The sequence below is a fragment of the Drosophila persimilis genome, unplaced genomic scaffold, assembly GCF_003286085.1.
Source record: "Drosophila persimilis strain 14011-0111.01,24,50 unplaced genomic scaffold, DperRS2 tig00000000-arrow-pilon, whole genome shotgun sequence".
In the NCBI taxonomy this organism is placed as follows: Eukaryota; Metazoa; Arthropoda; class Insecta; order Diptera; family Drosophilidae; genus Drosophila; species Drosophila persimilis.
The window spans coordinates 7572713-7591345 of NW_020825288.1; the positions used below are offsets into that span (position 1 = coordinate 7572713).

At 48.5% G+C, this 18633-nt stretch overlaps 1 protein-coding gene across 2 annotated transcripts in view; it reads left to right on the forward strand.

Moving 5' to 3' along the window:
- Positions 1 to 18633, forward strand: part of LOC6588098 (homeobox protein homothorax) — a 106310-nt gene that overhangs the window by 82038 nt on the left and 5639 nt on the right. For both annotated transcript variants that reach the window (XM_026990737.1, XM_026990744.1), the window contains exons 10-11: positions 3837 to 3860; positions 12888 to 13036. In XM_026990737.1, the coding sequence (XP_026846538.1) occupies positions 3837 to 3860; positions 12888 to 13036 (173 nt within the window). The remainder of the gene's footprint in view (positions 1 to 3836; positions 3861 to 12887; positions 13037 to 18633) is intronic.

Below are 18633 nucleotides of genomic sequence, written 5' to 3' on the forward strand. Positions count from 1 at the left end.
GCCATCAAAATGGCATCGGGACAGACATGGCTGTGTTCAGACCAGTCCAGGCCAGGCCAGGCCAGGCATACGCCTTCGATTGTCTTTTGAATGGCAGTGGCCCATAGGAGGCTCCCAGTTGGATCCCACTACCACTCCCTCTCCCTCTCCCTCTCCCCTGCACTGGCATTGTATTCGCTGGAGTCCCTGGCTCTCGGCCTGACTCTGGCTCCAGCCAAATGCGTGCCAATTACATGGAGCCGCAGCGCTTTTTTTTTCTAATAGAGAGGCGATCTCCTCCTCCTCCTCCTCGCGGAGCAGCAAATGCTGTAATCAAAATTCCATAACATGCCCAAAAGGAACCAGAAAAAGCATGCCGTGGCCCAACAGCAGGTTGCTCACTCTAGCAATTCGTTAAAGTCAATTTGCAAATCATTTTTCCATTGAAACTCAATCTACGACTACGTGAAAATACCAAAAGGTAAACTTGAGGCACTGCCTGGCTCTTCCTCATCCACAGACACGGCCACAGCCACATCCGCGGCCTGGGCCTGAGCCAGAGCCAAATCCATGGTGGAGTTGCCTTTGCCGCATCGATAATAATGATTTTCTTTGAAATGCATACTTGAGAGCTCAGCCAGGCCAGGCCTGGACCGACACCGACCCGGCTTAAAGAGGGAGAACAGCCCCGGCTCTGACAGACAACTTTGTGTGCTGCTTCCTCTGGGTCTTGGGCTTGGGCTTGGGCCTGGGCTTGGGCGCTGGGTGCTTCTTCGATGGCTTCGAACGTGGTGTAATAATACTAAATTGTTGCTGATTATCCTTTTGGCGGTTTGCCTTTGGATATGTTCGGGCCCAGACCTGGGTCTCAGCCTCAGATTCAGTCTCAGTCTGAGTCTCTCTTTTGCATACGTTCCACTCTTGGGTTGTCTGCCTGAAAATGGCGTCACAGTCAATGCACATGCAACAACAACAGCAACCACAACTCGAGCATCATTTTCGAGACAGAGATTCTCCACTCTCCACTCTCGGCTCTTGGCTTTTGGTTCTCGGCTCTGCATCTCTATTTTGCTCCAGCGGATCCAAAGCCGCCCGATTTTGAAAGAAATCAAGCAAAAATCAAAGCCAAAGCCGCCTCAGCCTCAGTCGCCTCTTCAGTCGGGCTGGATGGAGTATTATGGAGTATGTGTGCTGGCTGGATGGCTGCATGGCTGGGACTGTATTTTGAAGAAGGCCCCAGCCAGAAGAGGAAGAAGAAGCAGGAGAACCGAAGAGCCGAAAGGCCCACTTCAATAGTCACATAAATAGACTTTGAGTCGCGCTCGAGAGTCTCGTCTCTTCCCAACTTTGTGTTTGGGCCAAATGGAAAATCGTGTGGCTGCCTTCTGCCTTCTGCCTCTTCCATTTTGGCTGGCTGCTCTTCTAGAGGTTTTTCTTCGTTTTGGGTGCTTCATTTTTATGCTTCACTTGGTCGGCTTTGTCGGCACTTGAGCGGCTCTTGGGTTTGTCTTGCTGGTGTCTGAAAAACTGGCCGGGAAGAGGCAAGCGTTTTCCAACCGCCAGTTGGAGAACAGTTTCTTTCGCGGAAAGCTTTTTGTGCGAAGAGCGTTTTGGTAATTACCGTTAAATGACCCAAGTCCAAGAGACACACGGAGAGACAAAGTATCCAAAGACAAGTCTTGGATACGCCGACTGTCAGCTGTCAGGCCAAAGTACAGCAACAGCAGACGTACTCGTACAACGTTGACTCTTGCCGCCAAGTTGTCGCAGTCCTTGACAATTGTCAACTGTTGGCAGCCTCAAGGCTGCTTCGCTGTCTGCAAATTAATTGCGCCCAAAAGCCAAAGCCCCGGCACCAGTCCCAGCCGCAGTCCCAGCCCCAGCCAAAGCCCCCAAAGCAGATGAGGAGGCAGAGGAAGATGACTTGGCCCGGCCTGGCCTGGCCTGGCCTGGGCCCAGAGGCAGGCCAAACAAATTTTGCATACCAAATACAAGTTCAGTTCGGTTTCAGTTCATTTCAGGCCTGAGGCTTGTGCAAAGTCTGCTCCGCTCCGCTCCGCTCCGCTCCGCTCTTCGTTTTGTTTTCGGTTTTGAGAAAAGTTGCACTTTGCATTTTAACCAGAGGAACGGAAAGCGGAGAGTGGAGATCGGAGAGCGGAGTGCAGAGAACTTTGCTGCGAAATCAATTAACAAACAATAAACGTTTGTTGGCCAGGCCAGACACGTATTTTATTTAAGTATCTAGAATATTAAAATGGGATCAGACACGACCAAAGTGCTGGCTGTGGCTGGCTGGCTGGCACTTCGTCTGTTTTCTGTTCTGTTTATTTTTTCTTTCGTTTTTTGGCGAGTTAAGAGCTCGGCTCTGGGGAGACGGTGAAAAAATTGAAGCAATGCGTTCGCTGACATTCATTGAAACGTTTTTGGAATATCTGAACGGTTCCCCGGACTGTGACTGTGGCTGTGACTGTGCTTTCTTTTGGCCACATACATTTCTGTTCCTTTTCATTTTCGAAATGCAATGTTAAGTACTCCAAGCAGGGCTTGGACAGCCAAAGTCGAAGTCGAAGTCGGGCTTAATCTGCGGCTGAGAACCGAGTCGGCCATAGAGGCCATCAGTTGCAGCGAGTGCCACCCAGCAATCGTCGACAGTCACCACCGCATTGCCATCAACTTAAGACGATTATTTATGAACTGCGCTGGGAGCAGGGCTTGCAGATGGTGGCAGGCAGGGGGCAGGAAGGGGGGAACGGGAACTGACTGGCTGGCAATGGCCGTTCCAGGACACTGACATCCACACAGCAATGGCCATGGGCTGGCAATGGAGCACAGGAGAAGGAGAAGGAGAGCCGACAACAAACCCGACACCGACACCATGTACATTGTACCAATGCGTGTTCGATGACTTAAATGACAAGAAGAACGCGTCCACTGCGGACGGGAGACGGGAGATGGGAGATGGGAGATGGGAGATGGAAGATGCCAGAGCTGCAATTGAGCTGGATCGGGGGACATGGCAGGGGTGGGCAGAGCTCCTCTGCCAAGTTCACAAAATACTCTTAGCCATGTCATTACAAACTGACTAAATGACACCGCCAGACGTGGAGCAGAGAAAGAGTGGGAATGAGTGGAAAAGAGACTGCCTGAAGACAGAGATTAGTTCAGCAAACTCCTCTGAAGATCTGCCAGATATGGGATATTCTATAGATAGGTACTTAAGCCCCAAACAGATATTTGCATAATGCCCCAAGCGAAATCATAAAAAATAAATCTTCAAAACGTAAGCGAAACAAAAAAATGATTTGCGTGCGAAAATATCAAAAAAAATAATAAACTTAAATGTTTATACGGGTGTTCCTATATATAACAAAGTTGGAACCGCAACGGAACGGACTTCACCTTTTCGGTTTTTTGCTGGGACTGGGACTGCATTTGATTTGCTCCAAATATTTCTGGTTCACACTTGGCGCTGATTCCACAGGCTTCACATAGTTTTGATTGATTGCCCAAACCCCTCGCCATCGCCCTCGCCCTCGCCCTGGCCCTGGCCCTGCCCTTGGGTCTATGCAGCGTGTGAATATACATACATCTCATATTTTATAGCCGACAAAATCCAACAAAAACCACTGCGACGGGACTACAACAATTTGCGGTCAAAGTCTGCACGAAATTTTTCAATCTTTTTTTTTTGTTTGGTTTCGTTGGGTTTAGTTTTTTGAAAATGCTGTGTGTGGAAATACGAGGAAGATTTATTGTAGTTAAGGCTGAGAAATATTTGGGATATGTGCGACAGACAGACAGGTTGCTCTTGGCCAAATAATTATCTAATTTCCCAACTCTTTTTGTTCTACTTTCAGACAACTTTGGAACGAGTGCAAGCGGTAAGTTTTCTTCTTTTTTTTTTGAATGACAGAAAAACGGGAAACGGGAGGCGCAAAAAGGTGACACGCCCCACGAACAGAAAGTTCCTTGGTCCACTTTTTGGCCAAAATGGCAGCATCCAGAGAGGGAAAGACATAGGGAACAGCCTCTCCCTCTCTCTCTTTCTCATTGTCTCTGGCTAAACTGAAAATTGTAGAGTTTGAGTTTGAGTTTGAGATGCGGCTGTTATTTAGCCCCTGACAGGACCCATAATTATAAACGAGCATAACCCATCATCAGTTCGGTTCGGATCCGTCCAGCTCTGGTTGGAGAGCGTGAGCGAACCGAACAACTAAATGCCGGGGCATATAAATTTTCTGATTAAGAGCCATCTTATCATTATTATAGAGTGAGCGCACGCTCGGGCCTGTGCCTGTGCCTGTCCCTGTGCCAGCGACTGCCTGCCCTGTGACTTTTGAATGGAGGGAATCGGTTGGGCCGAGGGCTGGGGCATGCTATGGTATGGGGCATGGTGTGGGGCATGGCATGGGGATGTGAAACAAAAAAGAAATACCAAACACACACATATCCAGGGAGAGATATTTCAAAATGTAGCCGTGCGTGAGCAGTGCGGGTCGTTCGGTCGGTCGGTCGGGTCGGTTCTCTCTCTGTGTGTGCCCCTTTAAGGCATTATAGGATTTAGTTTTTGGGATTTCGATTTCTCACACACCCAGCAGCGAAAGAAGATTGGAAACGGGGGACGGGGAAAGGGGCACGGGGCAGGGGGCAGGGGGCACGGGGGAGGGAAGAGAAATGTGTAGAACATATTGTTGCTGGGGTTTCGTTTCGTTGCGTTTCCGAAGATTTCCTGTGAAATACTTTAAGCCCAGGCAATGCCCATGGCAGAACAGGAGGAGGCCTGTTTTTGACTCTTCGGTTCGGTTTTCGGTTCTGTTTCTGTTTCGGTTTCAGTTTTTGGTTTCTGATTCTGATTCCCAGTTCGGTTGTGTGTTGTGTTTTGTGTTTTGGGTTAAACATACTTGAAATTCTTGTTTCAATTTGGTTGCCGCTTAAGGGGGCAACGGCAAGGGCAGGGGCAGGGGGGCTCTCCATCTACAAGTATATGTAATTTAATACGCTTTCAAAATTAAGAAAAATACATACATCCACACACTCGGATCGATCTGGCGTGGTAGAGGCACGAAAGGTCACAGCAAAAGATTCAAATTCGAAAAGCAGCATAAATATCTTTACAAGCGTGTTCTTCCCCCTTTCCCCCGATATCGGGGCTCGAGCTGGAAATATTTCATTATTATTAGACAGTTGCCGAGCGGGCCCCCAAAAGATTCAACGGATCCCATCTGCCATCGAATCTAGATTTTGTTGTTCATTTTATAATTTATGCTAGCTTTTTTGTTGTCTTGTTATTTCACTTAATTTGCATATTCTAAAACTGAAAACGAACGCGGAACATTTCTCTAGATTTTTTGTGTTGGGTTTTCCTTCCCTTTCCAGACTTATTTTTCAAGTTAATAAACCATTTTGTTGGCTGGAAAAAAGTGCGCTTTTTTTCGCCGTCTCCTTCTCTCTCTCTCTCGCTCACTCTTTTGCCTGACTTTTCCCCTCCAATATGGCCGACAAAGCTGCACAAAATGGGGTAACACACACACACACACACACACACACCGCACTGAGGGAAAGAAAGAGAGAAAAACGTTTTTTGCACTTGGTCGCTGAAAGATTTTCACATGCAGGGGCTGATGGTAGGCGGTGACGGAGGGGTCGGGGCGGGGAGGGAGAGTGCAACAACCAAAGTTTCGTTGTTGTCTTCGTGTTTCGTGACTGATGCGTTATAATTTTCATGCTGTTAAAAAAACATTTTCAGTGTGTTATTAAGAAGAAAAAAATACAAAAAAAAAATGTGAAAAAGAGAAGACAGCCCAGGAAGCAGAAGAAGGGGGGCAGGAAGGAAGCTGAAGAAGAAGAAGAAGGGTAACATCCCCAATGTCTGTCTGGCCTGCCGTTCGTTGGTGCTGTGGGGGCCCCGCCCCGACTTTTGCCGCGTTGTCTGCAGTCGCGCCTGCAATTTTGATGTCAAAAATCAACTGCAGACATTCCATTTTTTGTTGCCTGCTTGTTTTTTTTGTGTACGCTAAACGAAATTACACGCTTATGAATTGCTTAATATCATGTAGAAAATAATACAAATAATGGGAAAGGCAAACAGCAGACGGCAGCAGGGCTGAAGGAAAACCTCAGAGGTTCAGGGCCCAAGTCAAAAGCAATCAGATTCAGCTCAAGTCAGTCACCTGTGGGGCTCCCCTCTGCCCACCGAGCAAGGTGTCAATGCGAGTGCATAAAGAATAATGAATCCGAGCCCCATCTACAGCTGCAGCCCACTCCCGAAGCCTAACACTCCGCCGGGAAGAACACCCAAAAACAAATTAAACCCGCTGCCATTAATCTTCGGTGCTGCAGCCAATGCCAGAGACCGAGACTCCCTTGGTGGCAGATCAGCTCAGAGCTCAGAGCTCAGTCTGAGGCTCAGTTTCACTCCCAGTCAGAGTCGCAGTCCCCGTTCCGTGGCACATGCACATCCACATCCACATAATCAAGGTGAGATGCATTTCAACATGTCTCATAAATTCGAACGGATTGAGCGCGAGACAATCCTGTCCAGGCGTCGTTCGCTGCGTTGCCTGGCATTTGCATAAAGCTCCCTTACCCACACACACACACACACACACACACACACACACACACACACTCACTTATATGAACGGCATACGGGAATGGCTGTAGTGTGTGTGTATCGCTCGAAAGAGGTTCATAAATTTGGCAAATTTGACAATTATGCGCATTAATAATAAATAAAATTGACAATAATTGAATTTGAATAATTTGATTTTGCATATGCGGAGGGAATGAGAGACAGACTCGAGACTGGGGCTACACATATGGCTAATCTGCATATAAGGCGGTTGTTGCCTCCGACAGCTTCAGCTTCAGTTTCAGCTTTTTCTTTTTCCGAGTTTCGACTTTTTCTGTGGGTAGGCGTGAAAACATGTGTTGGCTTTTTGGCTTTCGGTGGTTGCCTGGCTTGGAATTTTAATAAACTTTTTTTGCTGAAAAGTAAGCCTATTGAATGAATGGAACAGCTCCAGCTCCGGCTCCGGCTCCAACTCCAGCCATTGGCAGCAGCCTGAGAACCAAAGTCCCCGAGTCCCAGATCCAACGGGTCCAAGGCTGCTTCGGCTGCCTCTCATGATCCAAGCGAACCGCAAAAATCCGTACGAAAATAATGAGGCATGAACATGTTGCAGCATCCAGCAGCAGCAGCAGCTATGCTTTTTTGTTGTTGTTTTTTGTTTTGTTTGCAACATTATTATTATTTTTATTATTATTTTCATTTTTTTTTTTTTTCATTTTTTGCCCGGTTGTTTGCCGGCCAAAACAATGCAACAAGCCGACAATGATGATGCCCCGTTGGCCGTGGCTGGTTGCTGGTTTCGCCTGGTTTGCCGGGGCTCAAAATATTGCAGCGGATCACACAAATCCTCCATAAAAAGCCTCTCCATATGTACACGTACATATCGGAGTGGGACGGCGGGGCACAGGACGGGGGGACGGGGGCAAAGCCAAAAGCCAAAGCGGCTTTTGTGTTAATACTTCAAACTGTTTTTTGTGTGCTGTGCTCCCTCTGTCTTCTCTCCTCTCTCTCTCTCTCTGGGAAGAAGCCCCGCAAAAAAAAAATGGCCACAAAAATTGCTATTGACTTTGGAGTCTGGCTCTGGCTATGGCTCTGGCTCTGGGCCTGCTCTGTACCCGGCCATATGTCCGAGGCTGAGGTTGTTGTTGTTCTTATTGACTTGTTGCCGTTTTATGGCGTTGCGCGATTGGGTGATCCATCATCATTCTGTGGCCTCTGATAATTTGCAGTTTATTCATCCTCGTTGTTTGAGTTTTTTGGGATTCGCCCATGAAAACTGGGCAGGAAAATTGGCCCAGACTGGAGGGAAAATCTCGTGCCCAGGGCTCTTAGAATGTAGCCAATAGATCATGTCAATTGGAGCCCCGATCAAAGCAGAGTTCAGCGCGTGGAACATTATTCAATGTTTAATTAAGTCGTATCGAGAGCTTTATTAATTGCCCGATCATTTGTGCACTTGTGTCTGGCTGTATAATTGTCACTGCTGATCCCGACTAAAGTTAGATTAATCGCAGATCTTTATCACTGTAGAGATTCAATAAAGCCACATAAATCATGGCCAGGCAGCGGGCAGCGGGCGGCTCTGGTGGCTAATAAGCGCGCCAACACCTTTGGAGGTCTCACTTTGGATCCCGGCTCGAGTGTTTGCTGTTCAGTCAGCCACCCACTTGACAATCACCCGAGCTGTGTTGCTGTTGTTGGCTGATGATGATGACGCCCTTTTCTTAGCTTTTGTGAGCCATGTGTGTGGCGGCTGCCTCTGCTGAAGTGCTCAAGTTGGAGGCTCAGCTCAAGCGCAGCTTCTTTGCCTACACTTGAAGAGCACACAGCCAGAGCCTCGGGCCTGAAGTGTTTGCTGAGCTGCAGCTGAAGCTGAAGCCGGGGCTCGCCTCTTGTGACAAAACGTTGCCCCAACACTGCTTTGCTTGGCTGCTGGCCTGGAGTGGCCACCCAAGGCGTTTCTGGCTGATTTCTTTTGACATGTTTTGAATTCAATTACCAAACCCGAAGGCACACAAGTCGCAATCTGCACGTAGCACGTAGCAGATAGCAGATAGACAATTGCTGTTGTTCCTGGCTGCTGCTTTCGCTGCTGTTTATTATCATTTAAAGCAGAACTCAATTAGTTGTTGGCCAGGCCGCCGCCCAGGCCGAAGCACTCGACTCACACACACACACACACACACATGCACAGGGGCCGGTCCATGTCGATGAGCCTAAGCAGACTTCCGCCATGTTCTCTGGGGCCGACCCGGTTCGGTGCGTTCCTATTGGAAAATGATTGACAGACGATTGGCATGGATTTGTATAAACAAATGCCGGGGCCCCCTGAAAGACGCGCCAGGCGCAAAAACAGTTTGAAATGGGGAAAACTCACACTCGCCACGAAAATGGAAAGTTTTCTTTGGGCGAGTGGCAAGTGCGCGGCTAGGGGGGGGGGGGGGGGGGGGGGGGGGGGCAGGAGAGCATTTGGCGTTTTTCATTTTGTGAGGAAAAGTTTATTTAAAAACTAATTGAAAACTGCTCGGAATCCACCCTCTCCCCCTCCCCCCTCTCGAGCCCCACAGTCAAGTAGTTTGGAAATATTTTGCCAGGCCAGAAGAGTGGGAGTCGCTCTTCCTTCGATTTCATTCTGTTTTTCACTGGCTGTCTCTGCCTCTTTCCCTCTGTTTGTTTCTTGTACATTGGAAAAGCAATTTGTTTGTTTTTGCTGTCCGGAAAGTGCATTTTGTTATTGAATTTTATGCAGAATCCATAGATATTTATTTCTACAATTTCTCGAATTATTCTGAGGGAAATTCATACAAAAAGCAAACATTTTGGGACCTAATTGAAGGCTAAAGGATCTGTATAGAAATCTTAATCAATCGTGGGACCTTCTCCAAGCATTTGGTTTGGGTTTTGTCAGCTTTACTCTATAATTGCATTCCCTGGAAGAAAGAGAGGGGTGGTGGTGGGGGCAAGGAAAAGCCAGCAGGAAACTAAAAATGTTTTGTATGTCAGTATAAAGGAAAAATCGCAAAATTTACTGCAAATTGGAATTTTGCGCAATTGTAGAAGGCAGCAACAAAAACGCAAAAAAAATAGCAGGAAAAAAAGGAAAACGAAGTACAGAAAACAAACATGAAAATGTGGCAAGCAGAGCATAGTCCACCAACAACTGTGGAAACTATTCTTTTTTTTTGGTTCTGGAGGTTCCTTGCAACAATACCGACACACACACACACACACAGGCACACATGTCTGTCTGTCTGTCTGTTTGCCTCTGAAATGGCGTCTTTGGTTCCTGCATCCTTCGTCCTTTAAGCCAATAATAAATAAAAATGCTTGCCACAAGAGCGAACCACCACCCGCCGCCCACGACAGAAATGGCAACGAAAATTGCGACGGCATCAAATTTATTTCCCCCTTCCCCGCCACCCAACCTCCACCCCAAAAAAAAAAACAGCAGCAGCAACAACTTATTGGGAATTGAGGGGCAGCAGAAGCCGGTCGATGTGGAGCTGGAGTCGGAGTTGGGCCCCCATAAAGTCGACAAAGTTATAGTGGAAATTAATTAAGTTTTGCGCTGCGCTTAACAATTCAATTAAAAGAAAAATGCAAGCGGCTTTATCGTCTTGGTCTCGGTCTCGCCCGTACAGCGCCGTACAGCGAAAAGCACTTTGGAAAGCTTCAAACCCCGAATCCCGAGGCACTTGGCGGCGGCCCCAGATACGCACCGATCCGATCCTCTGCAAACTGGGGACTGGGCACCGGGCACCGTCCTAATCTCCCTGTTACACGAGTGCCCCGCTCAAGTGGCACAAGTGCTTTTGCACATCGTTATTATAACAATAATAAGCAGCAGTCTTGGGGCTGGGATGCGAAGATCCGAAGATGCGGCTCTTGCCAAAGATTAATTGTGTTTGGGTCTGGAAATGGAAATGGGAGCACACACCAAACCGAAATCCAACACACACACACACACACAGAAATTACTTCGAGAAGAGACGAAAGACGAGAGGCGGTGGATCGAGAGTCGTCGGCGTAAAGTGCAATCCACTTGAAGGAATTTACATATCACCAGCAGATACCAGTCCCAACCCATGCCCATGCCCATGCCCATGCCCATCTTCAGTCGTCTCGTAGCAGCCCCAACTCCATCTCCGTCTCCGTCTCCATCTGCAACTCCGTCTCCTGACCATGTTGCAGGCAAATGCATTAATCAATTTCATGTTTTCTTAAGCGCGCGCCCGTCGCGATTTGAGTGCCACAGTCCGTGGCCTCCTCTGGCCCCAGCCTCCGGAGCCTCCGGAGTCTCGCGTCTCCGCTTTCCGTACGAGTGGAATAATCAATTTCGAGGATCATAAACAACTTTTAATGAAGTTGTTAAGTGCCAGCAGCTAGCAGCTAGCAGCTAGCAGCATTTGCTCAATGCGTTGTTGGCCCGGCTAAAGTGCAGCTCAGAGAGCGAAAGAGCGAGGCTTCGATAAGCCCGAGAAGAGCGGGCGCACTCTCCTCGTAATGGACTCCTCCGCACACTCAGGGCTCAGGGCTCAGGGCCCTCCGATTTGGCCAGATTCGGTTGGTCATTCAGCTCCCATCTCATTGGGGCGACGCATTTCCATAATTGCTAAATTATGCAACCCAGAGAGCGGAGCGGGCGAGGCGCTAGAAAGGGTCCAACAAGTGATTGTTTTGGGAACTTCTTTTGTTCTTTTTTTTTTTTGGAAGTTTCTGGTAAATTAATTTTACAACTTTTTAATGCAATGCGCCTTTTTTCTGCTTCTCTTTGGGCTCCTCTCGGAGGGTTTTTCCGGTGTGGGGTTAGTGGCTCTGTTGGGGCCAGAGGAGGGTATCCACTGTTCTGCTCTTTCTCAGGCGCGTATGATGTTCTTCTGGTTTATGTTTTTTTTCGTATTTGGTATGCCCACCACCATCAGCTTTTGTTTTATGGTATGTTTAGAAAATCAAGCACACCTCTCTGTCCCGAACGAATGAGCGAACGTCTCCATCGGCGACTAAATTAATCAAAACCAACTTCCGGTTTACGCAAAATGGCGTGAAGTCTGCCACCATGTCCGTCTGTGTCCGTGTCTGTGTCGGTCCGATTGTGCATGTCTGTGTGTGTGTTTGGCTACTGTGCATATACGATTTTCCCTGCGAGTGTGAAAATTAATGAATGAGTTAACTGAAAAATTAATGAAAACCAGCCAGAGTGAAGGTGGAGCGAAAGCAAATGCCAAAGGTGTTGTGCAAAAGATAAAGCATGGAAAATTTATGAACCACTCAAGGAACACAGACCTGAACCGAACCGAACCGAACCGATCTGAGGAGGAGGTGGTGGTGGTGGTGGTGGTGGTGGTGGTGGTGGTAGGCCTCATGGCTACTGCCAAGTTAGACATTCATAGGCGACGCAGCGCACCATGTTTGGTGTTGGGAAATATTTGTTTTGGCCCGAAATCTGATGATCACGATGATGGTGATGATGATGGGGTGGAATGCAGAGCAAGGGTATGCCGAGCAGCGTGAAATTATGCAATGCTCTGATTAGGGGTGGGAGCGGAGCGGAGTGGAGTGGAGTCTCTGGTTTATTTTGTTTGCATTTGCGCAGCGATTTGGGCTTCCTGTTTGAGGGGCTACCATTTGAGTTACTTAAGTGTAACTAAAACTTTAGGTAAACACACAAATAACATACTTAATATTAAACAAAAATATACAAAATCCAAAGAGATCTAGTGCTGATGATGATGATGAGAGGGAAAACAAAGCCCGAAAGCGGAAACGCTCTGTCTGTGTGGGTGTGGGTGTGGGTGTGAGAAGGGAAAGGGATTTGGCCATGGCAAACAAAAGCCAAAAGATAAAAGCCTGGAAAATTTAAATTAACCAAAAATTATGCACGAACATTACCAAAAGAGACAGAGACAGAGACAGAGCCAAGGCAGCTCCCAACAGCCAACAGTCGACCCCTGACAAATATTAATTTTGTTTCTAAACAAGACCAAGTCGGAGGCAAAAGCAGAGCCAGAGAGCCGGAGAGAGATCCAGTCCGGTGACCTGCAGTGTCTTGAACGGCAGCCACAAACAATGTCATCCATATGATTATCGTTATGGCTAGTAAAGTAATTTTATGCCTACTTGACAAACAGCCATAAACCAGCAGAGCAAACACCAGAGAGACCAGAGACACGTCTCCTCCCCCTCCCATGGTTGCATGGATGCTGTGTGGCAGAGTGTGGAGCAGGGACAACATTGACATAGGCATTGAACGCATAGAACACATAGAACGTAGAACAGAACCCAAGCGAGCAGTGTACTCATCTTTCTTGCAACTTCTTTTCCTTATACCTTTTTCCAGGTGATGCCAGCAACGCCAGCATAGGAAGTGGCGAGGGCACCGGCGAGGAGGACGACGACTCGAGCGGCAAAAAGAACCAAAAGAAACGTGGCATTTTCCCAAAAGTAGCAACCAACATATTGAGAGCGTGGCTGTTTCAGCATTTAACGGTGAGTCCAAACTATAGCCATAGCCGTAGCCATAGCCCCCCCAGATTCCGGCCAATGGGGCGCACACACGTCAGAGATGTTATCGGGATCTCCACGGGAATCTCTGACTGGCTGGGGCCTAGGCCTAGGCCCACCCTCAGCCCCAACCCCAGTCCCAGTCCCAGTCCCAGCGACTGCTGCTTCAACTGATAAGAGGAGGGAGCACCAGTGCCCACTTTGTAGTTAGTGGGTATTTTTTTCGTGGCGTGGCAGGTTGATAAGATTACCTTACCTCATGGACTGGCTCCCTCCCAATGAATGGCCTGCGTCAATGGGGTGGGCCTGGGAGCTGCACGGGCGATGATGTAAACGATAGCAGCGAGGCGAGGCGCCATTGGAACCTTGATTATATGGCCATTAGGGTGGCAAATGCAAACAAGATTGTGGGGCACGGCCAACCACTTGGCAAACCTCAACTGCGTGACTCAATCGAAGTCCTTATCCGCAGTCCATTCACTCTAAGACCCAAGCATCCCATTTACGACATCCCAATACGAGAATACCCTTTGAAAGGCAGCTTCTTTGCTCGGTCATCGCGTCCAATTAGATTTCCATTTGGGGCCATCAAAGAGCTTGGCTAAACGGCCTCGGCCTCGGCATCGGCATCGGCCTGAATGCGGCAGTAAAAACAAATTGCCAAAACGGAGGCAAAAACTATTCAAACTGCAGTTCAAAGTTGCCTTCAGATCTGGCCAGCGGAAGTCCAGTCCAACGGATGTGTAATACAAATAAACAGATTTGTTATGCGCCACTTTATGTTAAGCAGAAGGATGCCGGAATCCTTTGAAGGGACCAAAAAAAAAAAGGATGTCCGAATGGCAAAGGTACACGAAGGGTTGATTTGACCGAAAAAAGGCAAAACAAAACTATAAGATTTTATGCTCGCCGGTCAAGGAAGTTCAAACTACGTTCTTTTGGCCATTTGGCCATTAGCTGGGGTACTCTTTTTTGCCGTATCTGCGGCTGCGGCTGCGACTGCTGTCTGCTGGCTGCGTATGTAAAATGATAAAAATCTTAATGGAATTTTGTAAATGTGTGGCCAAAGCTAACGACCAGCAGCAGCAGCAGCAGCAGCGCTGACCAACGCCCAGACCCTGTCCAGACTCTGGGCAGAAGAGGGCGATAAGCAAGCAAATCGGAAATTAAAGTTGAGGCCAGGACCACGACCAGGACCAGGACCAATCCAAGTTAGCACAGTTTAAAATGGTGGCACCCAGCCACCCTCTGGGAAAGGAAAACAGCGGAAGCGGCATTAGCCCAACCACCCACACCCACACCCTCACCCACCCCACGGCTGACATTGATGAATTGCCGTTTAAATCGGCGCATCACTCATGTTTGCCCGGCGGCAGCGTCTCGACTTTCCACAGCCACAGCCGCAGCCTCAGCCTCGGGCCGAGGCCGGGCGGCAGGCGGCAGGAGGCAGGCGACGGGCGGCGCTTGCATATCCTTGACTGATTCCGTTTGTCCCCGGCTTAATGCCATTAACAGTTTTTCAAACGCATTAGGGAAATTGTTTTCTTTCGTTTTTGTGCCGGTTTTTCGACATATCCCATGCGTTGGAAACTTTAATTTCGTATTCAAAGACTTCGATTTGAGATAATGCAATGTTTGGCAGTGTTTGATTTATCACCATCTTATAGTATCGAATGTTGAATGTAGCAGGGGGGTGGGGAGGGGGTGGCAAAGGGGAAAGCAGTGCCGTTCAATTGAAATAATTAACAAGTGTATTGCGACGGCGGCCATGACGGATATGTGTCGTCGGCAATGGCGACGATGTCGTTAAGAAACCGAACCCCCCAGTGCCCAGACCCAGTTGCAGGCCCCTAATAAGACCGCAACGACGACGACGACGACGACGACGACTCCAATGATGGTGCTAATGAAGTGCATGGCATGGCTGTGTGGCTGTGTGGCAGTGTGGCAGGGGGGGCTGCAACTTGGGGCTGGGTTAGCGGCGGCGACTGGCCAACCAAAAAACAAAAGGCAGCCAGACAGCGGCAGCATTGAGGGTAATGCTTGGTTGCTTATTGCTGATTGTTGTTGTTGTTGTTGCTGTTGTTGCAAGTGTTGTTGCCATAATTATGGCAGGCGCGCAAATATTTTGTTTACATTTGGCGCGCATTGCAGACAGCCAACAACAACAGCAACAACAGCAACTTGCAACCAAGGCAACGGACGGCAGCAACACCAACGGGCAAACACCACACAGAAAAAAAAAAAATAAAGAAAGAAGGAAAAGGAAAAAAAAAGTTTAATTTCGCGTGCTCCGCCTACTCGAACAGCCAGCCACATGTGTCCATGTGCCCATATGCCCCAGGTCCGTTCCCATTCCCGTTTCACATTCTACTGCCCCTGCCCCTGCCCCTGCCCCCGTCCCCTGCCTCTCATGCAATTTTCTTCCGGCCTTCGCCGTTGTCTGGCTCCGTTTTGGGCCTACGTTTTGACGGCAACCGTTGCCGTTGCAACCCCCGAAAAAAAGACTGCGCAAAGCGCGAAACGTTAAGCCATGGCAAAATGGCCAAAGGAAGCCATAGTGCGAGATATGAGGTGGTTGAAGGGGGAGGTAGGGGGCTAGGTAGGTGCAGCAGCGGTGAAAGAGTTGCATTGTTGTCAGCGAGTCATGTTGCAACGGCGCTTAGTGTGTGGCATGTTTATGGTGCCGGTTCAAGTCGAAGTCGCGATGCGCTACGAGAGAAGGAGAAGAGGAGGATTCTGATGAGATTTCTATGAAGTACATCCATCAATCAGAGAAATAAAGATAATAAAGGCAGAGAAGAATATATATATGAATATATTCCCCATCTTCAATGGAAATTATCGCTCTGGTTAGATGGGATATGGAATAGTGTTGAAAGGAGCCACATGTTTTGAACAATCCGTCAACCCTTTTCTACCCTGGAGCACTTTCCAATTAAAAATGAGAAATAAAAGCAAAACTATCCAAGTCTTGTATCTCTCGGATGGGAGACCCCCACGTCCACATGAACCTTTGACTGTTCCTTGACCCCTTCTCGGCTCCGGCGGCGGTTCACGACCTGCTGCCAAGCGTAGGGCATCTTCATAACTTAATGCCCCGTTCCTGTGGCTTTTGCAAATTATTATGATTCTTTTCTGCCGCTCTCTCCCTGCCACATGTTGAGGTTGGCGATGGGGACAACATTGCGATTAGTGCTCGGCGGCTCTCCCTCTCTCACCCACCTTATCTGTGCCGCTTCTGCCCCGCGCCCCTGGGGCACACAGAGTGCAAGAGTGGAAGAGAAACACTCATTTGGCTTTGTTTAGACATGCAGTGCAACGGAAAAAATCTTCATAATGGCCAACAGGCGGAGGCCGTCGCCTTCTTCGTTGTGGCAATGCAATTTTCACGTTGCGCCGCCAACGCCGTCGTTGCAATTTGCTGTTGTTGTTGTTGCTTGTTTCACAAATGGCGTCGCATTTGGCGTTGTTAATGGCGTCGGCATCGCTGGTCTGGTCTGGTCTCACTGGCTCTGGCTCTGGCTCTATGGCTCTGTGGCTCTGTGGCTGTACGTGTGTGCATTACCGAGCCGGGGCCAGCCTCGACTTCTTGGGCTTGTTGTGCCATGTGTCACGGCGCTGCAGTCATGTTGACATCATTGGGCCCAGGCCCAGGCCCAGGCCGAGGCCCAATGAAGAGGGGGAGCCTCTGTGTCTCTGCCACAATCCCAGTCCCTCTGCCTGCCACTTGTCAGCAGGGGGAAAGGAGTATCTCTCTCTGTCTCTCTCTCTCTGTGCGATGATTGTTTTAAATTCATTTGCCAAGTTTAAATAAACACACAACAAAGTGAAAATATGTTGGAAAAAGTGGAGCGAGTTAAGTTGCCACATAGACACAGAGACAGCAGCAAGGCACAAGGCAGCCAGGCAGCCAGGCAGCAAGGCAGCAAGACAGCAGAAATCAGTGGCAGAGACGAGAAGAGGGGGGCGGCTAGGGACTGCGACTGGGACTGGGGACTGGGGGCTGGGGCGACATGGCAAAAGCAACTTAAAGGCGTGACAGTAATTAATTATTTTGTCGTATGGTAAATTAATAAACCAAATGGACTTTGTTTCTACTTGACATGTTATGCACTCGCCGGTCTACAGTGTACAGCCCGTGTACGAGCATCTGTTCTTGTGGTTGTGTGCTTTGTGTGTGTGTGTGTGTGCGAAATGCATAATTGCTTTCATTAGTCTAATTGGTGCAACAAAGTGCAGCTGAAAGAAAAACGCTTAAAGAGACGACGATTCAGGGGAAAAAGTGCTCTAAGCCCCGGGGATATCCGTAGGCGTGGAATTGAAAGCTTTTGCAAATGAAATGCATACTATTCTGAGGCAGGAAGAGAGGCGGGAGAAGTCAATGAACTTGTTGGCAAATACAGCAGTGATAAAAGTACATATATCGTATGTAAATGTGGGATAGTTCTGGAGACAAAGTGTCGTGATTATTAAGCCATCTAAAGACGTGTACTGGCTGCTCTTTCCGCTCAAAACCACAACGATCTCAGCCTGCATTTGGCCCTGTCACTGGCAGCTGTCTTGGCTTTTGTTGTCCGCAATATCAAATCAATAACCAGGCTGCTCCGGCACCTCCCTGGAGCCATCTCTGCAAATAGATGTGCGCCACAAAGTATGCTATAAATTCCGTTTTAATTTACCTGCATGTAATTTATGCCTTCTGACTTCTTAGACATTTTACGGTTATACACCACATATACAAGTATGTGGGTGGAGTGGAATATAGCCAAATGCACCAGCAGCAACAGCAGGAGGAGCAGGAGGAGGTGGAACATTGCCATTGGCATGTCCATTGTATTTACATGGCTTCTACGTTTATTTGTCAATACGCAAATTTCATATAGTTTTGGTATTTGCTGTTGGCCAGAGTCAGAGTGCGGGCGTGGCAGAGGGAGCGATGGGGTATGGCCTCGACCTGGCCAAGACAGCAAACAAATATTGCTGCCGGGGCAGGACACAAGACAACGCAACGCAACACGAACAAGAGAAGCAGCAGCAGCAGTGGCAGCGCCAGTGGCCAGTGGCAGGAGCAACAAGACAACACGTAAAATTTATTAAACACAAACAATAAGGCAAATGCATTTAAGGAGCTACCAAACAGGCCAAGCCTTTGGAGGTGTGGAGGAGTGTGTGGTCAGGGCAGGACTACAACGGCTACTAAATTGCATTACAGACAGGCAGGACATGCAGGCACACAGTGACACACAGATACACACAGACAGACAGTTAGACAGACAGACGAAGACAGGCGACACAGACACAGACACAGAGATAGACACAGAGACAGAGACAGAGACAGAGAGAGACAAGGATGTGCAGCGTTGCACATTTCGATTGGAATTGCTGGCGACTCTGGCTACGACTCTCCTCTTCACTGGCCATCGAATACATGCCACATGCAATCCTTATGTAACCTCCAATACATGAGACGACAGTTCATATATTTTCGTGGGGGGAGGGGGTAGGGGGAGGGCAAGACATAAAACCGTAAATTTCCAAACAATTTCTTAGCTCCGCTCCCAAGCAAATTGCATTGGCAG